We start from the raw sequence: 21,177 nt of genomic DNA on the forward strand, positions 1-21,177 counted from the left end.
CAGTCGACTTAAACTGTTCCAAATTAGAAATTACTGAAATGGTTAGTGCCAATTTTTTGAAGTGAGGTTGTACTAACAGCGGGTAAAATAAGTATTGAACACGTCACCATTTTTCTCAGTAAATATATTTCTAAAGGTGCTATTGACATGAAATGTTCACCAGATGTCGGTAACAACCCAAGTAATCCATACATACAAAGAAAACAAAACAAATAAGTTCAGAAATTGAGTTATGTGTAATAAAATGGAATTTTTGTGTAAACTAGCAGCTTCAGATCCCCGCCGGAATGGGCTCTCTGACGGTAAGGTAAAGTGGCTGTAGACTGGAGCAGCAGAAAAACATATTTTAGCCACCGAGGGAGGGGCCCACCGGAGAAATAGTTAAACTGTGAACTGTATTAAGAATATATTGTTATGTGGAACTTTCAGATGCAATCTCAAGTTTAATCCAAAGTAGAACATTGTTTAGCGCCGTTGTCAGAAAACATTTTAAGAAGGGCTTGGGAAAATAGCATTTTGACTGTAAAACATACATAAATATCACCAAAACTTCAATGTTCAGATTTGAATACATAAGGTTCACCACTGGGAAACTACAGATAAAAAAGAAACAAAATTAACTTAAACTTCAATCTCCAAAGCTGCCTCACGTCCCACTCTAGCCACTGAATCACATCCATGTTCTATATTTTCTGTCTGCACTCTTATGTATTATCACGAAGCTATAACACAGTAGAAGCAAGACATGCTCAATCCAATGGAAAGAAACAGAACCAGAGTCAAATCCCCTCTGAGCTGAAAGCCCCTCGTACCACGCTCCTGTCATTTTTCATTCTCATCATCTTCACAGGTTCGCTCAGCAGGTTTCAGCCGATTCCTTCTGGGACCAAATATTTGGTATACGGTTCTGTGGACAAGCTCCCCGCTCCCAATTTCAGGAACAAATTCCCAGCAATGATTTGCTCCTACACCAATAAATCCAACTGAAACTATTCCCCGGCCACAAGCTGTTTGCAATTTCGTCCAGCCTGACCACTGGGAACAACAGGCCTCAAAAGTGTGGAATATCATTTGTATTAACGACGTAGATGTGTCTGTATGGAAGCAACCACTGCACAGCACAGATGTGGCCAAAGTTGAGGGTCTGACGTTCTGTTGTATAATCACTGCATTTGCTCTAACCTCAAGAGAAACATTAAGAAAGGAAACCTGTCTGCATTTACCAAAGTAGTAAGACCAGGGATTCTGAGAGAGGATCAACGAGCTGTTAGTTAAAAGTTAGACGTCTTTTTTTTACTGCATTTATTCCAGTCGCAGGAAAGTTAAGGGACAGCTTTCTCAAAGCTGGGGGCATTCCATCTTGTGACCCAAGATTGACCTTTTAGTATTAATACTTCACACTATGAATAAACTATAACAATAAGAAGATCAAAGGTCAGACTCTGTCACATATTGTTCCTGAAGAGATCAAATTAGATCCAGTAGAGGAGGGTGAATTTGGGTGGCTAATAATTCATACATAACAGTTTTTTGGCTGCACTATCCCATTAGCCACCTTCAGTCAGAGTTGATACCCTTTGGCTTATAATCATAACTTTATTACTGTTAATTTTGCAGGTGCCAATCAAAGGCATGGCTATAAACAAATAAACAGGAAAAATAGAGATCAGGTAGCTATATCTGAACAGGTATCAAAATGAATAGAATACACTTTAAATGCTACCATTCACTCCAGCAAAAGACGCAATTGGAGTATTATGAAACAAAATAACTTTGGAAGAAAATAAAAAAGGAAGTGGATGAATTGTCTGCTGGTGTCAGATGTCTGTGAGAAGCTATTAAAGACCTTTTTCGTGGCGATTACTCTAACCGATCGTCCACGCATAGGCCAAGTGTTTTTCTGGAGGATTAGCTCTGCAGGAAATGCTAGAACTTCAGCTGACTTGTGGATCCCTCTCATTGTGAACACAGGGTTTTGGAGAAGAAGGGCGCATTATGTTAGCAGATTATCCTTAAAGCTTGCAGATGCCGTGCTGGTTTCTGCTCCTCAGCTTCCAGCAGCTGCTCCGTTTGGCCTCGGTCCACTCATCGGGCCCAAAACTCGGACAAACTGGCTTGTGCTTGCAGGATCACCGTTTCAAGTCCCAAGTGGTGGGGGAAAAAACAAAAACTTGTCTGCCTCGCCACTGACAGCTGCTACTGTGATGTCTCTGGCCGAGGAGTTTAAGCTCCAGGTGCTATACAGTAGGTGGGCCAGTGGCAGGTTTCCAATATTCATGGCTCGAGTTATCAATATGCTACCAAATGTTTTTAAAAATGAGTTATTCTCAAGACGGGGGAAAGGCTGACTGTAAATAACGAACACTCCTGATTGATAACGGCGTTCAAGCCCGTGGGATAAACAAGTCTAAGAAATTAGATTAGCACTTGGAGAGCAATACGTTCATGTGTCATCACCTTGGTCTCCTTAGGGGGTTTAGCTCATTTGGTCGGCCAAGGAGTGAAAAGCTACATTATTGCTCTATAATTCTGGCCTGGTTTCTCTTCACACTGACCTTTTTTAACTAACTGAGAGCTGTGTACATTAAGTCACATTGGCTGAGAGGTAAGGCAGCGATTGGACCGTTTTGGTAGCTGTTATCTGACCCGCATCATCGCTGCGGTGTGTATGCAAGTTGGAGAAATCGCATTGCGGCCAGTTTATGGTGACTCATGTTTATTCATTCCGGTCTCAGTTCAGAAAAAATAAACAGATTTGTTGATTAAATAATTATGACCAAAACACGAGAAAATGAGGTTATTGTAACAGTTTATCACTTTACGTTTAACGAGGAATTGGCTAAATAAAGCAGGGCATGTGCGCAAAAACTTTCTTCCTGGTTGCTGAAGAAAACGGTAACCAAAGGTAACCAAATTAAATGACTATGAATTGCTCATAGAGATCGTCTATATGATTGCTTCCCTTGATTTTTTACAAACAGTACATGCTGGTCCACGGCTTCATCTCTGTGGATGTTATATGTGTTGGTGTTGTCAGATGTTTCCTTCCCCCTCTTTTGCGCCCGCGCCATAAGCAACCCTGCTTCCTCAAAACGTCAGTTTCCCAAGCTGGCCGGGCCGTCTGTGGTCAGAGCAGGTGGTGGATCAATGGGCTCAGTAAGTCACTGAGACAAAGAGCAAGCCACATACAAGTGGCACACTGCTTGCAGATTGCCCTTAGCGACCGGTGCGTCAATAAGGACCAGATTGGATTCATATGACAACAAATAAATAAATAAATTTTATCTTTCCAGAGCTGGTTTTGACACATTTCCCTGACACTGGGTCACCAGGACTCACATTGCATTACATGACCTTGACATTTTCTTCCTTCCTGCTTCTTTAAAGTTGTTTTTCTAGCCCAAGTGCACAGTCTTTCTCCATTACAGCAGCAGGAAGAACTGCGATGGACGTGTGAAACCAGTTGTAAAGAAGTAATGGGGCCCTGCTGGAAAAAACCCTCTGCTACTCCTTGGATCCGTTCTCTACTAACGGAAACATTGAAATACTCTCACACATTAGGACAAAATATATGGTGCTGCACAGTGAGCTATACATATACAAAGCAGCTTTAAGAAAAGGGGCACAAAGACTGACACACAGACACACACTCCTCGCCCACAGCGTGCCGCAGCAGCTACATAGCCTTAGTCAGGTTTAATGGCAGGAGGGAAGATGCCAGGGCAAAAACCGACACTGCATAAACACTTAGTCAACTCTAGTTAAAGTGAGGGGCAATCATCTCCCAGTGACGACAATCAGCGGTTAGGCAGCCCGTCATCTCATTAAAAACAGAGAGTGGGGAAACGACACCGCCAGCACCACTCAGCCAGATTACACAGATTATTAGTCAGTCCAGTGTGGGTTTAGAGTTTTCAGGTTAAGTGGCCATGTGGTTACTACAGCCATCACCATCTTTTTTGAATAATAAAGATGATGATGGTTTGTGACCAGAGTGGTCACGATTTGCTGCTTGGAATCATGGAGTGAAATTAATACGCAGAGCAACAAGTAGGAGAAATGTGACTTTTTATATACGTTACATTAGTAATCAGAGTGGCAGGTTACATACACCCTAACTGATACTTAAGTCCTCAGCTTGCTGGAAAATGGCCCATGTGAGTGATATTCAAGTGTACTACATTACTGGATTGTTAATACTGATACATCAACAGCATTTTAATGATGTAGCCTGTCAAGGTGGTGCTGATTTTAACTGCTCTATATGATTGGTTTCTTTGCTGGCCCCCTCCAAAGGGCCACAGGATAAATCTTAATTCTGTCATCTTTTGCTTTTTGGTGAAATATCAAATAAATTGACATCTTTGGGCCTCAAATACAAAAGACACCATCTGAGAAGTTTAAGTGGACAAATGTCTCTTAGGTTAAACTGATAACAACCCATACATCTAAAATATGACAAGGAGCTGGCAAGAAGACACTTCTTTCTGAGAAGCCACAAAGCAAAAAGGTTAGGGGCCACTGGTTTAACAATGTATAATATTTCAGAAGCTTTTCTTATGTATTCTATTATCTAAATCTGAGTAGTTGCAACAGATGTCAAAAAAGCAAAGTGGAGTAAAAAGCACAATACATCCCTCTGAAATGAAGTAGAAGGATAAAGTAGCCTCAGATATTCCTCATAAATATAATTCCCAGTGCGTTAAAGATGGATACAGTTGAATATTAAAGTTGTAACACTCACCATTTGCGACTGGCTCCTGGGGCTGCCATTGATATCCTCCACCTTCTCATTCGCTGCATGAGAGAAGGAAATGAAGAAACGAGATGTTTACTGTCGTCCCATTTACCCAACTTTAACATCACAACGTCCAGTAGCTTTGGAGTTCAGGTGCACAAATCCAGCAGGAAACCTCTGCTGAGGTTAGCGTAGGAGAGTGTGTGTGTGTGTGTGTGTGAGTGTGTGTGTTTATGTATATGTGTGTGTGTGTGTGTGTGTGTGTGTGTGTGTGTGTGTGTGTGTGTGTGTGTGTGTGTGTGTGTGTGTGTGTATATGTGTGTATATGTGGGTGTGTGTGTGTTGAGTCGCAGAGCGACGCAGGAAAAGGTCTGGGAAGCAAAGCTGCCTAATTCGTCAGCTGCCGCAAGAGAATTACTGACAGGCCAGCTTGGCCTCATTGTCTGTTGGGGGGCGAGCAGGGAGGGTAAAGTTTCAATCCAACGGGGAGAGAGAGAGAGAGAGAGAGAGAGAGAGAGAGAGAGAGAGAGAGAGAGAGAGAGAGAGAGAGAGAGGGAGACAGAGAGAGAGAGATAAGTTGGAGAGAACAAGAGAGTAAAAGAGAAGGGTTGAAAAAAAGAGAGATTTAGGGAGACAGACTGCATTGCTGAGAAAGGCAGCATATGTAATAGAGATGGAAATGTGTTTGTGAGTGTGAAAAACACAGGGAGTCCCAGAAAGAGAGAAGTCAGACAGTAACAGAGACACAAAGAAAAGGAAAGGGAGAGAGAGAGAGAGAGAGAGAGAGAGAGAGAGAAAGAGAGAGAGAGAGAGAGAGCAAAGACAGTAGACGTAAGAAGACGAAAAACAATGTTTGAGAGCCAGAGCTGAGAGAGTTGCTTCGAAATCACTCATTATTTATCACGGTGTGATTATCGGTGGGTATAACAGGCAGTCAGTGGTGGTATTTACCAACCATGAATAGACCACATGATTGCTTTCTGATCTGGCATGCTGACCACAATGTATATGACTGTTACAGAAGGTCAATTAAGGGTTTGATTAAAAAGTAGTTACATATGGTTGAGGAAATAACGCCTGCACGCTACTCCATGCCACAGTTTTATTGCCTAGTTTCGATCCTACTTGGATCTTTGTTAGGTCAAAGTGGTGTGTACTTATTTCTTTATGATGCTGTTCTACGTGACGTGCATATAATTAATCTCCTTTAACAGGGAGACACTAACCATAGACTGATGTCACCAGCATTGGCTTTTGGTTAGATGGGAACCGTTAAAAAGAAAAGTCAATTTTATATTATTTGAGCACAATATCATGAAGTAGGAATTTGTCTTGAATGACAGTAAAAAATGTATACTCCGTGGTTGATCTCTGACCTGAGCTACAGTGTCGTGCTACTTCTGCCTTTGCTTCGGAAACATATCGTCATAAACAGTCATAATTTGCGTAGCCACCAGAGGTCCTTGTAAGGCGAACCGGTCAATTGGGACATTTCAACCCGATCTATCGAAATCTGTGTGGCGGTGAGAGACCGCATGCCGTCGTTTTTGTGTCATCGGCCACCTGTGTCTGCAACGGCAGCCCGTCAACGCACAGCCCAAAATGAATCACTACGCCGGCTGTAGACGTGAACCGTACGTGCAAACAAATATGAGTTTGCGCTCCTGTATGCAACTAGAATCCATCCTATTGGTTGTTTCCCTACGCAAACCAATCAAGTTGCAATTTACTGCCATGTATGTCCAAAATATCAGTTCTTCAGCATTTTTATCCTTTTAAACATTTGTGTGAAATTGTCATGATAGGCAGACAAATTCTTGAGTTATGGATCAAAACACATTTTGTGTGATCAATGATTTTGGACCATTGAATTCTGATCAATTCATCATTGAGTCCATTCAATGTCATGAAAATTCAATTCATGTTTGTGCCAAATTTGAAGAAGTTAGCACTAGATGTTCCTGAGATTAGATAAGATTAGATAAAATAAAATAAAATGATATAATCCTCTATTAGTCCCACAACAGGGACATTTACAATATATGAAGAATGGGACTCATGTCACTGATGTTTCTCTTCTGGCATTCATGATTGTCTCCTTCCACCACCTCCAGCTGCTGCACCAAACTAACAGGTCCCCAAGACAACACCATCAACCTACCCCCGTCCATCACACTCCTGGTGAGACGGTAAAAAAGCTGCCCTCTTTTTAAAGATATCAAAGTAACAAGGTTACGGAGATTAGTAACTGAAATGCCATCGCTGCATTTTAATTGTAATCCCTCACACTGCTCTTTGCCCAAAAGGGAAGGCGCACTACTGTAATGCGTCAGACAGTAAATGTCTTACGGCCCAACACTGGTAAAAGCAAGTGGGAGGAGAAAAAGAGAAAGTGAGATCAGAGGGAGGAGAGAAGGACAAAGAGAGAGAGAGAGACCTAGAAATAGTTCAGCAGGGAAAGACGGAGGGATGGAGACGAAGAGAATGAGAGAGCCAGAGAGGGAGACATAGAGACACAAAAAGGGGAGACACAGAGGAGTAAACTGTCTCTGGGGTCCAATGGGAGACACATGCCTACTGCACCCCAGGGTGTCACAGAGCCAGAGATGTGTGCTGCTGCAGCTCACCCCGCCACCCAAAAACAAGAGAGAGCTGCAGAGATTTGGCCCAAATATCAGACTGAGGAGCAGCTTCCCTGCAACTCACCACAACAAAGACCAAACATAGAGTGTGTGTGCGTGTGGGTGTGCGTGGGTGGTCGCTTCATCTACCAGACAGAATGAATTACAGGCACACGCAGTGTTTTATTACTGCTGATAACACACTGATTTATTCATCTCTGCTTTATTAATATTATTTCTAAACATTTAAACCTGGAAGTAAACATTATACTGCTTTGGTAGCGGACATTTGTAATGGTAATTATGTAATAATAATCATTATTATTGCAATTGAATTAAGTTTAGGTGTCAATTTACACAGGCGTGTGTGTGTGTGTGTGTTTGTTTGTGTGTGTGTGTGTGTGTGTGTGTGTGTGTGTGTTGTGTGTGTGTGTGTGTGAGCGGTAGCCTACCTATGATCTGGATGATCTGTGCCAGCAGGACTCCATCGGTGACGTCCTGGCTCAGGTCCTTGATGAGGCGCTGACAGCCAGACTTGGCCAGGTAGTGGTTGGCCCAGTCCGTGTAAATCTGCAACGACACGACAAGACGTCCTGTTAATGTTTGTGTGTGTGTGTGTGTGTGTGTGTGTGTGTGTGTGTGTGTGTGTGTGTGTGTGTGACAGGTTTAACAATTGGCAAAGAGTCAGCTATCCATTTACTTGAAACACAGTGTACGTTGGACGGTGTAAAAAAAGGAAGGGGGAGTTTCTGTCTTGGCCCCTCAAGCTTACCCCGGCAAACACAATTAACACAGATAGATGAGATGGGTGTTAATGTGACAGCCAGTACTGTCAAATACATGGAGTCTGTGTTTATATCATAGTACTTTGAAGAACCTGAATACAGATGGGAAAACAACACAGTAGTAAACTGGACACGAGTAAGAATAAGCTTAAAACTGGACTCTCTCCTCAAACTAATGACCTTTTCATCATGAATACGTTTGCTATAACAGGCGGATTATATTTCCCCGAGTGTGCTCCTAAACCCGGAAGATGTCGGGTAATCTATTGTATTGTCACCTGAACCTCTTAGCGGCCGTTTCATCTGTCATCAGAGTTCCTTGAGCCGACCGACAAGCAATGGTTTGTCCGGACGGCCGACAGACTGATCTGGACAGCTGCTGCAGTTTCACCGAGCTCTGAAAGATGTGAACCGCATTTTGCCCCGTGGACCCAGGAGTGTACTTAAAGAATTGGGTTCTTGTGGGTGCAAACGGTTCCATTTTCCACACATGAACTTAAGGGTGGAAGAAGCTGCGAAGGTTGAAGGACCTCCATCCGTCCTGGAGACGCTGTTTCAAGCACCCAAAGTAGTTTTATAGACCCTCAAACTTCATGTATGCAGTTTCTTCTACTACTCTTTCACTAATTACCAGACAGCATCCTGGGAAATGACGTGAAAGAAAAGACAGCCGGTTCTTCGCACTGGGCCCGTTTGATAGAAACTTTCCGCAGACAGCTGTGGAGGAACGTCTTTCTTCCTGCTAGGCTTAAATTGAGATTCTGGGACCAAAAGAAAAGCTGCACCAGCCCATATAAAGACACTATATGCTGCTCTGCTGCTGAGGGAAACTTTTCTTGTTATCCCCGGATAAAAAAAAAAGAAGAAAGAGCAATGCAGGCGTGAAGAGCTTTGAATGGTGAAAATCCCCAGATCTTCCGTTGAGTGTGGGGGGGTGTCAAGAAGAAGAATTAATTCAGATGTACTTTACGCTGTCAAACTGTGTGGTGGAACTTTAACATTTCTGTCTGCAGATGAAGTCTCTAGAACTGGCTCCTCGGCACTGCCAATGGTTGACATTTAAGAAGGAATCCCCCCCATAAAACGTGTTCCTCATGATGAAATGATCCCATTTTCCTCTCGTTTACCTCACGCCGCCCCCGTAATTAAAAGCGTTCCTCTCCCGCTCTTTTCTCTTTCTTAGAAGAGCTCCTTTTAAAGACGCCGCCTCTCAGAACTTTGGATCTGTTGTGGTTTCCCTCGGCCACTTTCTCCGTGATGAGGAGTCGTAAAGCCGAAAACAAAAAAGGAAAACGAATGCACATGTACACAAATAGACACACGCAAGGGGCTCACACACACACACACACACACACACACACACCCACACTGCATATGCAAACCACATCCCATCGGGGGGCAAGTAAACAAACAGGCGATTAGGATGGATAACATAGGGAGGAATTATGACAGATACAGTCACACATCAGGCTGCAGGAAAGTCCACCAAGGCTTAAAGACGAACTGCTGGACAGCGAGGTTCATCAGAGACCTGAGACGAAGACGAGGAGGGGTGTTTGATCTGTTGCATTGTTTTAGCAGCCACCTCCTGCTGCCATACATCTCTCTCTCTAGAGAGTAAAGAGTCAGCGGGGTAAGCTTTAAATTCAAATTTAGCGCAAAAGTTCACAAAATCTCCAGAATAGCAGCAAGAAGAGAATGCAACGAATGTGCGTTTCATCCACTACTTGAGTTGAGTGTATCAAAATAAATTTTCAGTGCTTTCCCTTATTGAAAATGCACTTCAAAAAACAGGTGGATGGAAAGGCACTTCACATCTCTGGGAAAACAGAGAGGCCTTTCGATCACTTCCTCCAGAGGAGGTGGTGGAGCGGGCCAGATACCCCAACGGATGAATTCAATCTGGGCGAATTTGCGGCTAAAATAGCCAGCTGCCTCTGCATCTGCTGCAGCTCCTGGAGGGATCTGACTCCAATAAACACACATCTCCAGGGCTATGCTCGATCGCTGTCTAGCCTGGAGGTCAAAACTTTGCATTTGCATTTGGAAAAGTTTGTTTTATAGTGGCGTTTGCAGCAACACAACTCTAGCTTCACACAGAGTGACAATAAAGGTGTTTAACAAAATGTTGGTGACATCCAACAAAAAAAGCTACTTCAAACCAAACGTTAGAGTCCCATCACAGAATGTTAAACCCTGTGTATCCAACTTCCTGTCAGCTGAGCTCTTTGACCCCTTTTTGGTTGCTTTATTGCTGTATGAACCGAGTCTGTTCTATTGATTAGTTTGACACAGAAATTAGACAAAAGAAACGTTGCCGGTTAATCTGAAGACATCTGCCTTTAAGCCAGCGACTTCTAGATCTGGATGTTTTTTCGGAAACTCTGGTTTGAAACACTGCGAGAAAAAGGGTGAATGTCAATCGAGCTAAGGTGATTAAGAATCTCTTCGGAGCCAGTTGAAGCCTGCAGGTGTAACTGCGATGTCCTGGGTTTGAGCCTGACCTGGGACCTGTTGTCCCCCCTCCTCCTCCCCCTCACTCTCTGGTCCCCTCTCCTCCCTCAGCTTTCTGACAAAGCACAGACATCAAAAGCAACGTTTTCCAAGGAAGCACAGACTCACTGATCCGCTCTCTTCGCGACTCCTCAGTGGCGCTCAGAGTTCAGTCTGTCATCAGCATACTGCACCCGTTAACCCCTCTCTCTCCCTGTCTCTCTCTCTCTCTCTCAATCCCAGTCGCTTTGGGGAGGCAGAGCCGGAGCTACGACAGAGGCAAAACATCAGCATCAACGCCAAACTCCAGCTGTGATGACTGAGACGACTGACATCATGGAGACGCACGCGCATGCTGGATGAGACAACACGCACATGCAATCTATACAAATTTAACAGCAAACACACACGCACACACACACACACACGCATCCCCTCCACTTGCCCACCCTTTCTGTCTTTCTGCAGTCCAGCATCAATCAGCAGAAGTCCCGTCTCTGTGCTGATGTTATCCTTACTGATGAAGTATCTTTCTCCTCTCCTCCTCTCTGCAGATCTCTCCCCCAGCTCAGCACCACTCACAACAAAAACAGCTCTCGCCCCGGAGCCGATAAACTGCCTCCAACAGTCCTGATCACAATGCAGTGACTACAGCTACGCAGGTGTTATTGGCAGAGGCTGCAGTGGCGCTGTTGAGCCTCCGGGGGGAGCAGGGGGAGAGGAGAGAGAGAGAGAGAGAGAGAGAGAGAGAGAGAGAGAGAGAGAGCTGAGAGGAGTGAGAGGAGGAGGAGGAAGTCAAACTGTGCAGAACTCCCTGTGTTTATCAATGTCCCTCCACTGAGTGACTGCTGATGTATGGGCTCTTTAATCAGGGCTCCATTTCAACGGCGTCTAATGAATTAAGAGCTTAATTGCATTCAAGGGATTTGTGCATGTATACAGTCGCTGGGAGGACGTTTAAGCTGTGCAGTGCTGTTTGAAAAAAACCAAGAAGGACGTCTCCTATGTGGCTGCACAGGCTGGAAAAAAACCAAAACAGACTTGGCACGGGTGACCCAGTGCTTCGACGCGGGTCCTAAATGTAATGAAACATGACGTAAAAGCTGCGTTAACTAAAAAATAAAAAACAAGCAATGAGCCAGATCGATTGAGCCCTGATGTGATGGAGCTTCCTCCCTGATTATTTTCCTCCTCCTCCTCCTCGTCTCTCTGCTCTCATGACAAACCAGGAGTGATGGAGAAGGGGATGAGACAGCCAGGATGGGATGGCATGAAGGTTTATGGAGAAAGAAGACGCGCACAGAAAGTCAAACTCAACAGAAAATCTGTACTGGCTGTACTGTTCAACTGACCGGTGGTGTTTGGGAAGAACCACAGAATAAAAAAAAGGATAATAATTTCTGGATGCATGAAAGAAAAATGTTGCCTGCATGATAACAACAAAGTACAGGCTGGTATCTACATGAATAATACAGTTAAAGACCCACGCCATGTTTTAAGACATAAAAGTACCACTTCAAATATCAACGTGTGATTTGATATGTTATTTTTATAATGTTGGCCTCCAAACTAGCTGCACTAAAACAAGCTCGAGTGAAACGCTCAGATCTCAGGTCAGCACAGAGAAACTTTTGTCCTCCAGATGTTGAAGGTGAAATCAGCATTCTAGCATCAAACTCTGCATTCTGCACAGTGAAGGTCACACATTCGACTAGCAATATGCAAAATACATATCTAAGTGGAGGGGAGGCTTTAAATAACAAGAGTGAATCTTTAACTTTCATATTTGAAAGTTGGGCAGATCATCCACATTGGGGCTCAAGGCCTTGTGGTACTTTGTAAATTGGGAGCCAGTGAAGGAAGACTGTGAAAGGCTGCTGGGTTTGTAAATAGGTTTCCAAAAGTAAAGCTGGTGTAACTGGACAGCTGTGCATCCAATAGCAAACTGTAGAGAAAACAAAAGTGTGGATGCGTTCCTCTAGGGTCAGTAAAACAGATGAGTTGTCTCATCGTGGAGATATCTCACTGTGAGCATCTGCTGCTTCAAGTGTGTCCAGTGAGGAAGAGGTCAGAATGAAAGATAACTGGGAGATTTCTGGGAGGAGGGGGGCACACAACTGTCAGTGTCGAGCTACGTTATGGGAGCACCTGGAAGCCATTTCCACTATCTAAACCTTTTTTTGGTGTTTCCTGGGATAAGTCTGACGCATCACTGTTCCCTTTAGAAACCGTCATTATCTTGTCCTGGAAGCGGACTAGAGAGGCCTCCTCACAAACCCACCTAATCCTGAGGTAATGGCAGCAGGCAGCCATCCAACGTGGCCCCGCTCCAATCTCTCAAACACCCAAGCAGGGAGTTTACGCCGGTCCATATACAAATCACACACTCCGAGTTTCCTTTGCGGCCTGGCGCCGGCGAGGAGGGATCGAGTAAGTAAGAACTCTATTTAGGTGACAGCGTTATCCACAACAATTTTTATTTATTTTTTTTGTTAGAGGGGGCGATGGACTGCAATCTGGAGGGATGAGAGTGCGGCGAGCGGCAAGGGCGTTTGTTGACGTGCCAAATGTCTAGTGATCGGCTACAGATCTATCCAGCTGTGTTTACAGCCGCGATGAACCACATGGTGATAAAACACTAATCGAATGCAACAAACAGATGGAACAGAGAATGAATGAATGTGAGTAATCAATTAATGCACGTTAGGATTAAAATGGGGCTTATAAAAACACAACGATTCACTCTGACTTCTTTTTCCAGAAGAAAAGCTCCTTTGACTCCAGAGCCAAAGTCTTACTCACTATTTCCTGAGAGCCTATTAAGTGTTTGTTTGGCTTATTTCTTCCAAGGAAAACTGATTAGCATGCTGCCTTCAAGGTCCCGCTACATTTGTACCACTGATACGTCATTGAGCAGTTCGGGACATGCAGGTACATTGCTTGTGGGAGCTTAAGGAGCTGTTCTGAGCTATTCTGTAGGATTTAAACCAGCACCTTCTAGCTTCTAGGCTGGTCTTATCCCAAATGACTCCACTAAGATCAGCAGATAACAGGAGAGAGAAGCTCATGCTGCTAAAAACTGACACATTCGCTCATTGTTTGCTCGCTGCCTCACTCTGCCAAGCCACTTCGTCCTCTCTGGGGAAATCCCAGAGCAGAAAATGACATAATTGCACGTCGGGGAGAAGTTTGGACACACAAACCGTGTTGGATGTGCTCGCACGCGTCAGCCAGCGCAAGAAACCGAAGGCCAAGAGAGTGAGAAAGAAAAAGGGGACGGTCAGAGAAGAAAAGAAAAAAAAGAAATGACAGTTCCATAAACAGTGAGGAGACATATGAGCAGAAGACAACTTGGAGACAGACAGCGGCAGGCAGGCGGGAATGAGAGACAGATGTGTTTGTTGACCAATTTGATAAACGTCAGTGGTTACAAGCGGCAATTACAGACAATTGTTCGCCACAGAAGCAACATTTGTAAGGTAGCTAAAATATCTCTCATCATTCTGTCTCATAGAGCCAGCCAACAAGGACTCTTCTAAGTCGCAGCTATCCACTAAATATAAAAGTACAATGAGACCTAATGACTGTGAACGTCTGCATCGACAAGTCAATTTCCAGCTGACCTCAAACCTGATGTAAATAACATAGCAGGGTTGCTTGACCAACGACCAACAGAGACCGGTTGAAGTTTAGCGGCTGGTCTGCGTTTATGTAATGCACAACCTTCAAACACACATCCTCAAATCCTGCCAGTAGCCCCCCACTCCAGACCAGAAGACCAGAGGACTAGATTTACACCGCCTCTAGGTCCAACATGTCATTTAGTCTGCACAGCTTTAAAACCCAGAGGTATGCAGTGGGGGAAAAAAGGAGAAAAATAAATGAAAACAACTTTCATATTCTTGAAAGCGTGCCATTGTGAAAATATTAAAAAGAACATAATGGACTTAAGAGTATAAGTTTGTGAAAATACACTCTAAAAGATACACAGTCTTAAATGCACGACGCATTCCAGGAGTTGTATTAAAGGTTTTTTTTTGCATATATTATCTTCAAAGCTACGGTAGGTATCTTAAATAAAAAATAACTTGATTGAAAGCTACTTTAGAGGCTCCTCAGATCCTCAGAGGAATCTTACAAAAGCCATTAGGAGCACTAAGAGGAGGCAGACAAGATTTTTTCACAGATGACAGTTTGAGCAAATATAACAAAAGTTATTTTCATTTAAGTTACAGAATGTAGCTTTAAATGAAGGATTGTTAGATTCTACGACACGACGTGGCTGTGCCATCGTTACTCCTAGACTGCTTTACTATTATGTCAACAGTACCTCGTAAAATATCAATCAGGAAGTGATATATATAATGTAAAGTTCAAGTTCAGGCATGACTGAGTGTTCAAGTGCCTTTATTTTGTAGGAATAAAGGAGTTTGGAAATGTGCTTGTCCACATCACATTAATGTATCTAATCTTCTACTGTGCTCTTAATAAAAGGTTTGTCATACATATTAATCATGTATGAACTACGGTCATAAATTGTAAGGTTTTTTTAATCATTTCATTCTGTTGTTGTTATTTAATGTCCTCCCCTCTACAGGAGGTTTTATCACCGAGATAAAAATATTAGAAATCCCATAAACCAGAGCAGTGTGTTCAAGCGATCATCTCTGTCCTCATAGAGCAGACATGTAGACTGCAGCAGATGCTCAAGCAGTCATACACACACACACACACACACACACACACACACACACACACACACACACACACACACACACTGCATCTACATAGCTAGGTTTATGAGACTTTCGCAGCATCTCATCTCACCATGGTAACCGCAGCGTGTGAGGCAGCGTCTGGCTCGCTGTGGCCTGCGAGCCAGACGCTGCCACCGCGGTGCTGGTGAGGAACACACCAACGCACGTACATGCATGCGCACGCTTACATACTGGCCGCCACAGACGACCTCGCGGACTCTTACACCCAGAATCTCTAAAAAAGTAACCAAACCCCCAAAAATTGAATCACATAATAACAAGTTCTCAATTCCAGGTGTGCTCTGGCCTGTTGAGATAAAAAAGAGAAAGACATGTAGCTCTCGCAGCTTATATAAATAGCCTGCAGATATTACTGTGACATTCAAACGACCAGAGGAGCCTGTGGAGAGCCCTGTGCTAGCCGTTAGCTCACAAGATGAGCTCCTTCAACAAGCTTAAAGATCACCCACTGCATCACCTCACTGTAACTTTTCTAGATCGGGGGCGGCGGCCATAACTAGCGCCCCCGGGGGCTTCCAGCTGACACCCGTCTATTCTGGGACGCTGCAGGGCTCTGTAATCATTCCTTCAGACCTCTGCAAGCTCCGCCCACTCCAAACACACACACACACACACACACACACACACACACACACACACACACACACACACACACACACACACACACACACACACACACACACACACACACACACACACACACACACACACAAATATATCAGGGGGTGCAAGCGTTCAGGCTGTGTCTTTAGCTGTCCCCGGCTCAGCGAGAGGCCCTGCCAGAAATACACGGTTACGGAGGCACACAAAACACATCCTTATCATCGGAATTATTCTCCAAAAAAACGATTCCAACAAAAGCCAAATCATGAAGACATTGACTCAGCACCGGCCTGCATGGATGAGTCACACTTCCTCACAGCATCTGACTGGCTTGCTGTCCATTAAATCGGGATGAGTCAGCGGCTCGGTTTCACTGGTTGTGGTTCAGTTGGATTTTACAGACCGGGCCCCCAGTTGAGCCTGATTTGGAGGCACTTTCACTCACAGCAGCAACATGTTGCTTTTGCCACAATAATCCAACTCTCTCTGGCGAGTCGTGCTGATGAAATAGATTACATTTGCAGTGGAACGGCCTTTTTATCAATTGCACATAACAAGGAAAACAGAGAAATAAGAACACAATGGTTGTAATCAGGCCAGCGCAGATGAAGGGTCAAAAGGTTGGTGTCGTCGACATATACTCATGTTTACAGCCCCGAGCTTCTGGTAAACACTGTGTTCTAAACCCACAGAGCTATCAGCGGCCCACCAACTGCTACGATCCCGATCAGGTATCAGCCTATCTACATGCAGTGCACAGCACATGTCTATTTGGTTTCAATCCCCTCGTCCATCTGCTTGTTGAGAAACAAATTAATGTAGATCGCTAGATTAATGGGTTTTTGATTGGGTGCCGGCCAGACTGCCAGGAGCCTGGGTCGTTTTTTGGTTTTTTTTGTGTGTATTAACAAGCCTCTCAGAGGATGAGGACAGGACAGCGACGCTACGCCCAGCCACTTTACTGCTCCTTGTTTGGGTTCACTGTTGATGAGCTGGTGCTTGAATGGGAGAGGGTGTTGTTTGTTTAAAGAGGTTGGTTTTTACTTTGGATGGAGGTCGTTTTGTGAAGTCCACAAAATCAATCATCCTCCTTTATTTATCAGTTTAGACATTTAATGTTTGTTCTATAAAGTTTTGTCCAGTTCTACATGATCAAAAATCTATGTTGTTTTCATAGTTTTGGCTATGTTTCTATCTATCAATAAAGGTAATAATTTAAGTATTTGGTTCATAAGTTTCTTTATTATAAGGTGCTAAACATGCCCCAAGTCACGTCACCCTCACAATTATTAATTTCCTGTGTTTTCCTCTAACTGTTTATGCATTGATGTGATAAATAAGCCAGAGTTTAATTTAATTTGAAGTTTTTCAAGGACTATACAATCTGAGAATCTGAAAGAGCTACAGTAAGATGGCCTGCCATGTACTGGGCCTCGTCAGCCTTGAGACAACAGAGGACACTTTATTCATCCACTCAGAGTAAAAATGTTTTCCCCAAGGTGACCAGCAGAGGGCTCCACCACCCTGACCCTCAGCGTCCTCCTCCAGCAGCACATTCTGTGGAGCTGCTGGCAGAGAGAAACCAGTCGGTACCGATGAACTTAATGAGTCATCCCAACGTCATCTGTGAATCACTGTTTGAGAGTGAAAGCCAGAGCGGGCGGCCACTTCAAATGCAGAGCGGCTTTGGCTCTTTGGTTAGTAATGAGGCATATTTCCCTGTGTTCTCTGCAGCCATAACCTATAAAGCAGACCTTAAAGGAACACATTACTGACAGTCAGAATGAATGAAATGCCCCTTTAAAGGCTTTTATTACTCAGTATTAGAAATAGTTCTAAAGCAGCACAAAACTCAAGATAGTAATATAGACTATTTTCTAAAGTTAGTAAAAGGGTGTCACCTCAATTTTACACGTCACTATCAGACTACTCATCATAAGAGTTATTATTCAGACTGTGAAAAGGGTCATGATGTTGTCTGTGGGAAAAAATCGTTGTCAAGTCTGGAAAAAGTAACTCTGATGATGTCAACGAGGTTGGCATGAGGTTTGAAAGATGTGGGCATTAACCATCCAGTGAGGGTCTAACAAAGAGACTTTGTTGAGTTGAATTATGGGAAATGTAGGGTCCATACTAGGGACTAGCGGTTCGCCGCAATAATGACATTTTTCTTCGACCAAGAGGCGTGTTCATGTGTTTCAGGCGAGAAGAAATTATTTGTAACTTAAGTCTTCGCATTTCGCTGCTAAAAAAATGTATAACCCCCAACTTTTAGTTTGACTGCACTTTGCTGCAGAATAAAAACGGCCTGCACTTCTCCCCTGCTCTGGTGTGGTTTCAGATAAAAAAGTAAGTATATTTCGGACCGTGCTGCATCGATTTTGGTGCAAATCTTTCTCCCACAATTATCCCAGCTTTATGAAAGTGCAATATCAATCACCTGGAATACCGCTTCAACTTAATGCTTCTCACATTATTACACGACCAAATGAGGTCAGCTCACGGCGAGGTGAACGGTGACAGCATAGGGCAGGAAGAGTTTTGACTTACACAAGCAAAGCATGTGGCATTCATTTCAAGCAACAATTGCTACGCATACTTAATGATGTTGGTAATCATTGGGAATTCAATTGTATTATTAGCTTGCTTAAAAAGTCATATTTTAACCACAATTATTTTGGGGGAAAAACTTTGTTAATCAGCTTTTAGTTTATGACTACAACTGGTACATTTAAGGCCTGAAGCCTCAAACACACTTAGTTACATTTAGAACATCATTCTTTTTAACTTATTTTTCAACCATTTTATTTCTCTAGTATGCTCTCCTCCACAGAGTTATAGAAACCAGAGACTCTTCCTATATCAATAACAATATATATAATTTTGCTCACAGCTTAATAGAAGCAAAGTCTGGCTCATCACGCCCCTGTCTCCCCTAATGTAACCCCCCCCAACAGGAGTGTGTGTGTGTGTGTTGCTGAGTATGAACCAATCAGGGGGAGATTGGGGTCGACCCTCAGGGGTTGCAGACTGAATAACCCTCATTGGCTGTCTAATGGTGCTGTCATTGGGGTCAGATCTTCAATTCACTGAAGGTCTTCTTCAATGTCAGTATGTGAACAGAGCTCCGTTGTAACACTAATAACTTTTTTACACAAATCAATACGTGCCTTAACAATTTATTGTATCTTCAAACACCTTAAAAGAAAAGTTGAACTCAATTTAACTTAAGGAAAAAGCCAGAACTCATCAAAAGAAGCCAGCAGAAAGTAAAACTTTCATAGAATCATAGAAGCACACAGATACGTGGGTTGCCAAGTAGATGGGAATGTTGCCAGACTCCCACACAAACCCATTTCACAACCTTAATCGTAATCCACTAGTAAATAAAAAACCCTAGCACTCAAGTGCCAGAGCATCATGGTTACCAGCCAGAGCTGGGTTGCCAGTTCTGTCCCTGCACCAGTAGAGGGACCTGCAGACCAGAAAAAAATGTGCTTGATCATTAATTGACTCATTCAAGTGATACTGCCATTAATCCCCCAGGGTGTTTACTGTGGCTCTACTAGCTCAGTCAATTCTGATCCCTCTGTGTTTATGAACACAGACATCATTTAATATAAATCTGATAGACAGCAGCAGACTTAGCTGCTAATTGCGGGTTAATAATGAGCCACTACCTGAGCTATATACAGGATAACTGCTGTATCCCAGGCGGAAACCTCCAGGCCTGAAAAGTGAGGCCAATGCTGAAGTGCATTAAACCTGCATTCTTTCTAATGGCCATCAAGTTGCAACTCCTCCTGTTGCAAAAAGAAGTCTGATTGTATAGAAATCTATGAGAAAATGATTTTACTTCTCTCTTAGTTATTCCCTCAGTAAACATTGTAAACATGAGTTTATGGTCTCAATCTCTAGTTTCAAGCCTTCAATACAGCATGATGTTCATTTAATAAATGATGGTCCATTTAGAGTCAAACAGACCATAAAGCAGAGTATGCTTTAGGGCGGGGCTACTTGGTGACTGAAAGGTTGTTACCACAACTTTGTCTGGTCTGAGAGTTGTCCGTTTTATAACTTTAACCCTTTAATGGTGTGTTTTAAGTTAATGAAAGGTAATTACAACATTTTGGTTTCCTACAATCGCTTGTATCAAAATCAAGATGGCGACGGCCAAAGTTCCAAACTCTTGGCTCCAGAACTGCAGTCCACAAACCAATGAGTGACGTCATGGTGACTACATCCACTTCTTACATACAGTCTATGTATTGTATTCTCCAAAGAAGATCGGTTATGAACAATTAGAACTTTCCACATTGACTCTGCGGCAGACATTGTTACAATATTCCTCACAGACACTCATCATCACAGAGAATAAGAACCATTTGCCCCCAGACTCACCTCTGCTTGCATGCAGACAGGGAGTTCCAGTAACAGTCGAGCTTATGCAACACACCAAAAGTCATCTAAAAACATGGGTTAAATGACAGTGCGGTTAGCTTGGCCGCATGCACCATGTCAGCCCCCAACATTTACTGTAAATGTGATGCGGATGGGCTAAACATCTGGGGCCCGGGGGTCTGTGACTGGGCCCTGAATCACAGGTGACTGCTGCTGAGTCACAGGGTCCACAGAGTGTGGTTGCACTGCGTGTATCTGCGTTTTACTTGCTAACAGACTGTGAGTCGCTCATTCTTGCCTTGTGTGTCACTGTTGCCATTGGTCTTGAATTCAGTAGATTGATTGCGCCTTCATTCTGTATATGTTGCTTGTTTTTTTGTATTTTGACAAGGCTATCAATCAAGGACTACTTCTATTTCTGTTAATATGACTAATGCTATTGCTTCTACTGCTACAAGGGCTGCAACTAACACAGATTTTTATTGATCAATACATGAATCTTTTGGCCTATAGACTGTTGAAAAAAGTGAAAAATGCTGTATCATTGCTTCAACAGAGTTTTCTCTTTTGTTTTCATTCCTGTCCCTCCTGACTCTTGAAACAGGCTGTATTATGCAGCTGTTGCAACAGAGGTTAGAGTTCATTCACTCAGCGCTGTGTCAGGATTTCCTTCTTTTGCTTTTTCGACCTGAGAAGCCGCCTCGGCCGAACGGGAAATAGCCCCGTCCTGACAGATGTGTGGAGACTGGGTACAGCCA

At 43.5% G+C, this 21,177-nt stretch overlaps 1 protein-coding gene across 3 annotated transcripts in view; it reads right to left on the reverse strand.

Moving 5' to 3' along the window:
• nav3 (neuron navigator 3) overlaps positions 1-21,177 on the reverse strand; it is a 294,795-nt gene that overhangs the window by 124,347 nt on the left and 149,271 nt on the right. For all 3 annotated transcript variants that reach the window (XM_054624281.1, XM_054624280.1, XM_054624279.1), the window contains exons 2-3: positions 7,812-7,929; positions 4,745-4,797 (exon numbers count right to left, since the gene is read on the reverse strand). In XM_054624281.1, the coding sequence (XP_054480256.1) occupies positions 4,745-4,797; positions 7,812-7,929 (171 nt within the window). The remainder of the gene's footprint in view (positions 1-4,744; positions 4,798-7,811; positions 7,930-21,177) is intronic.

The sequence above is a fragment of the Anoplopoma fimbria genome, chromosome 23 (assembly GCF_027596085.1).
Source record: "Anoplopoma fimbria isolate UVic2021 breed Golden Eagle Sablefish chromosome 23, Afim_UVic_2022, whole genome shotgun sequence".
Classification (NCBI taxonomy): domain Eukaryota; kingdom Metazoa; phylum Chordata; class Actinopteri; order Perciformes; family Anoplopomatidae; genus Anoplopoma; species Anoplopoma fimbria.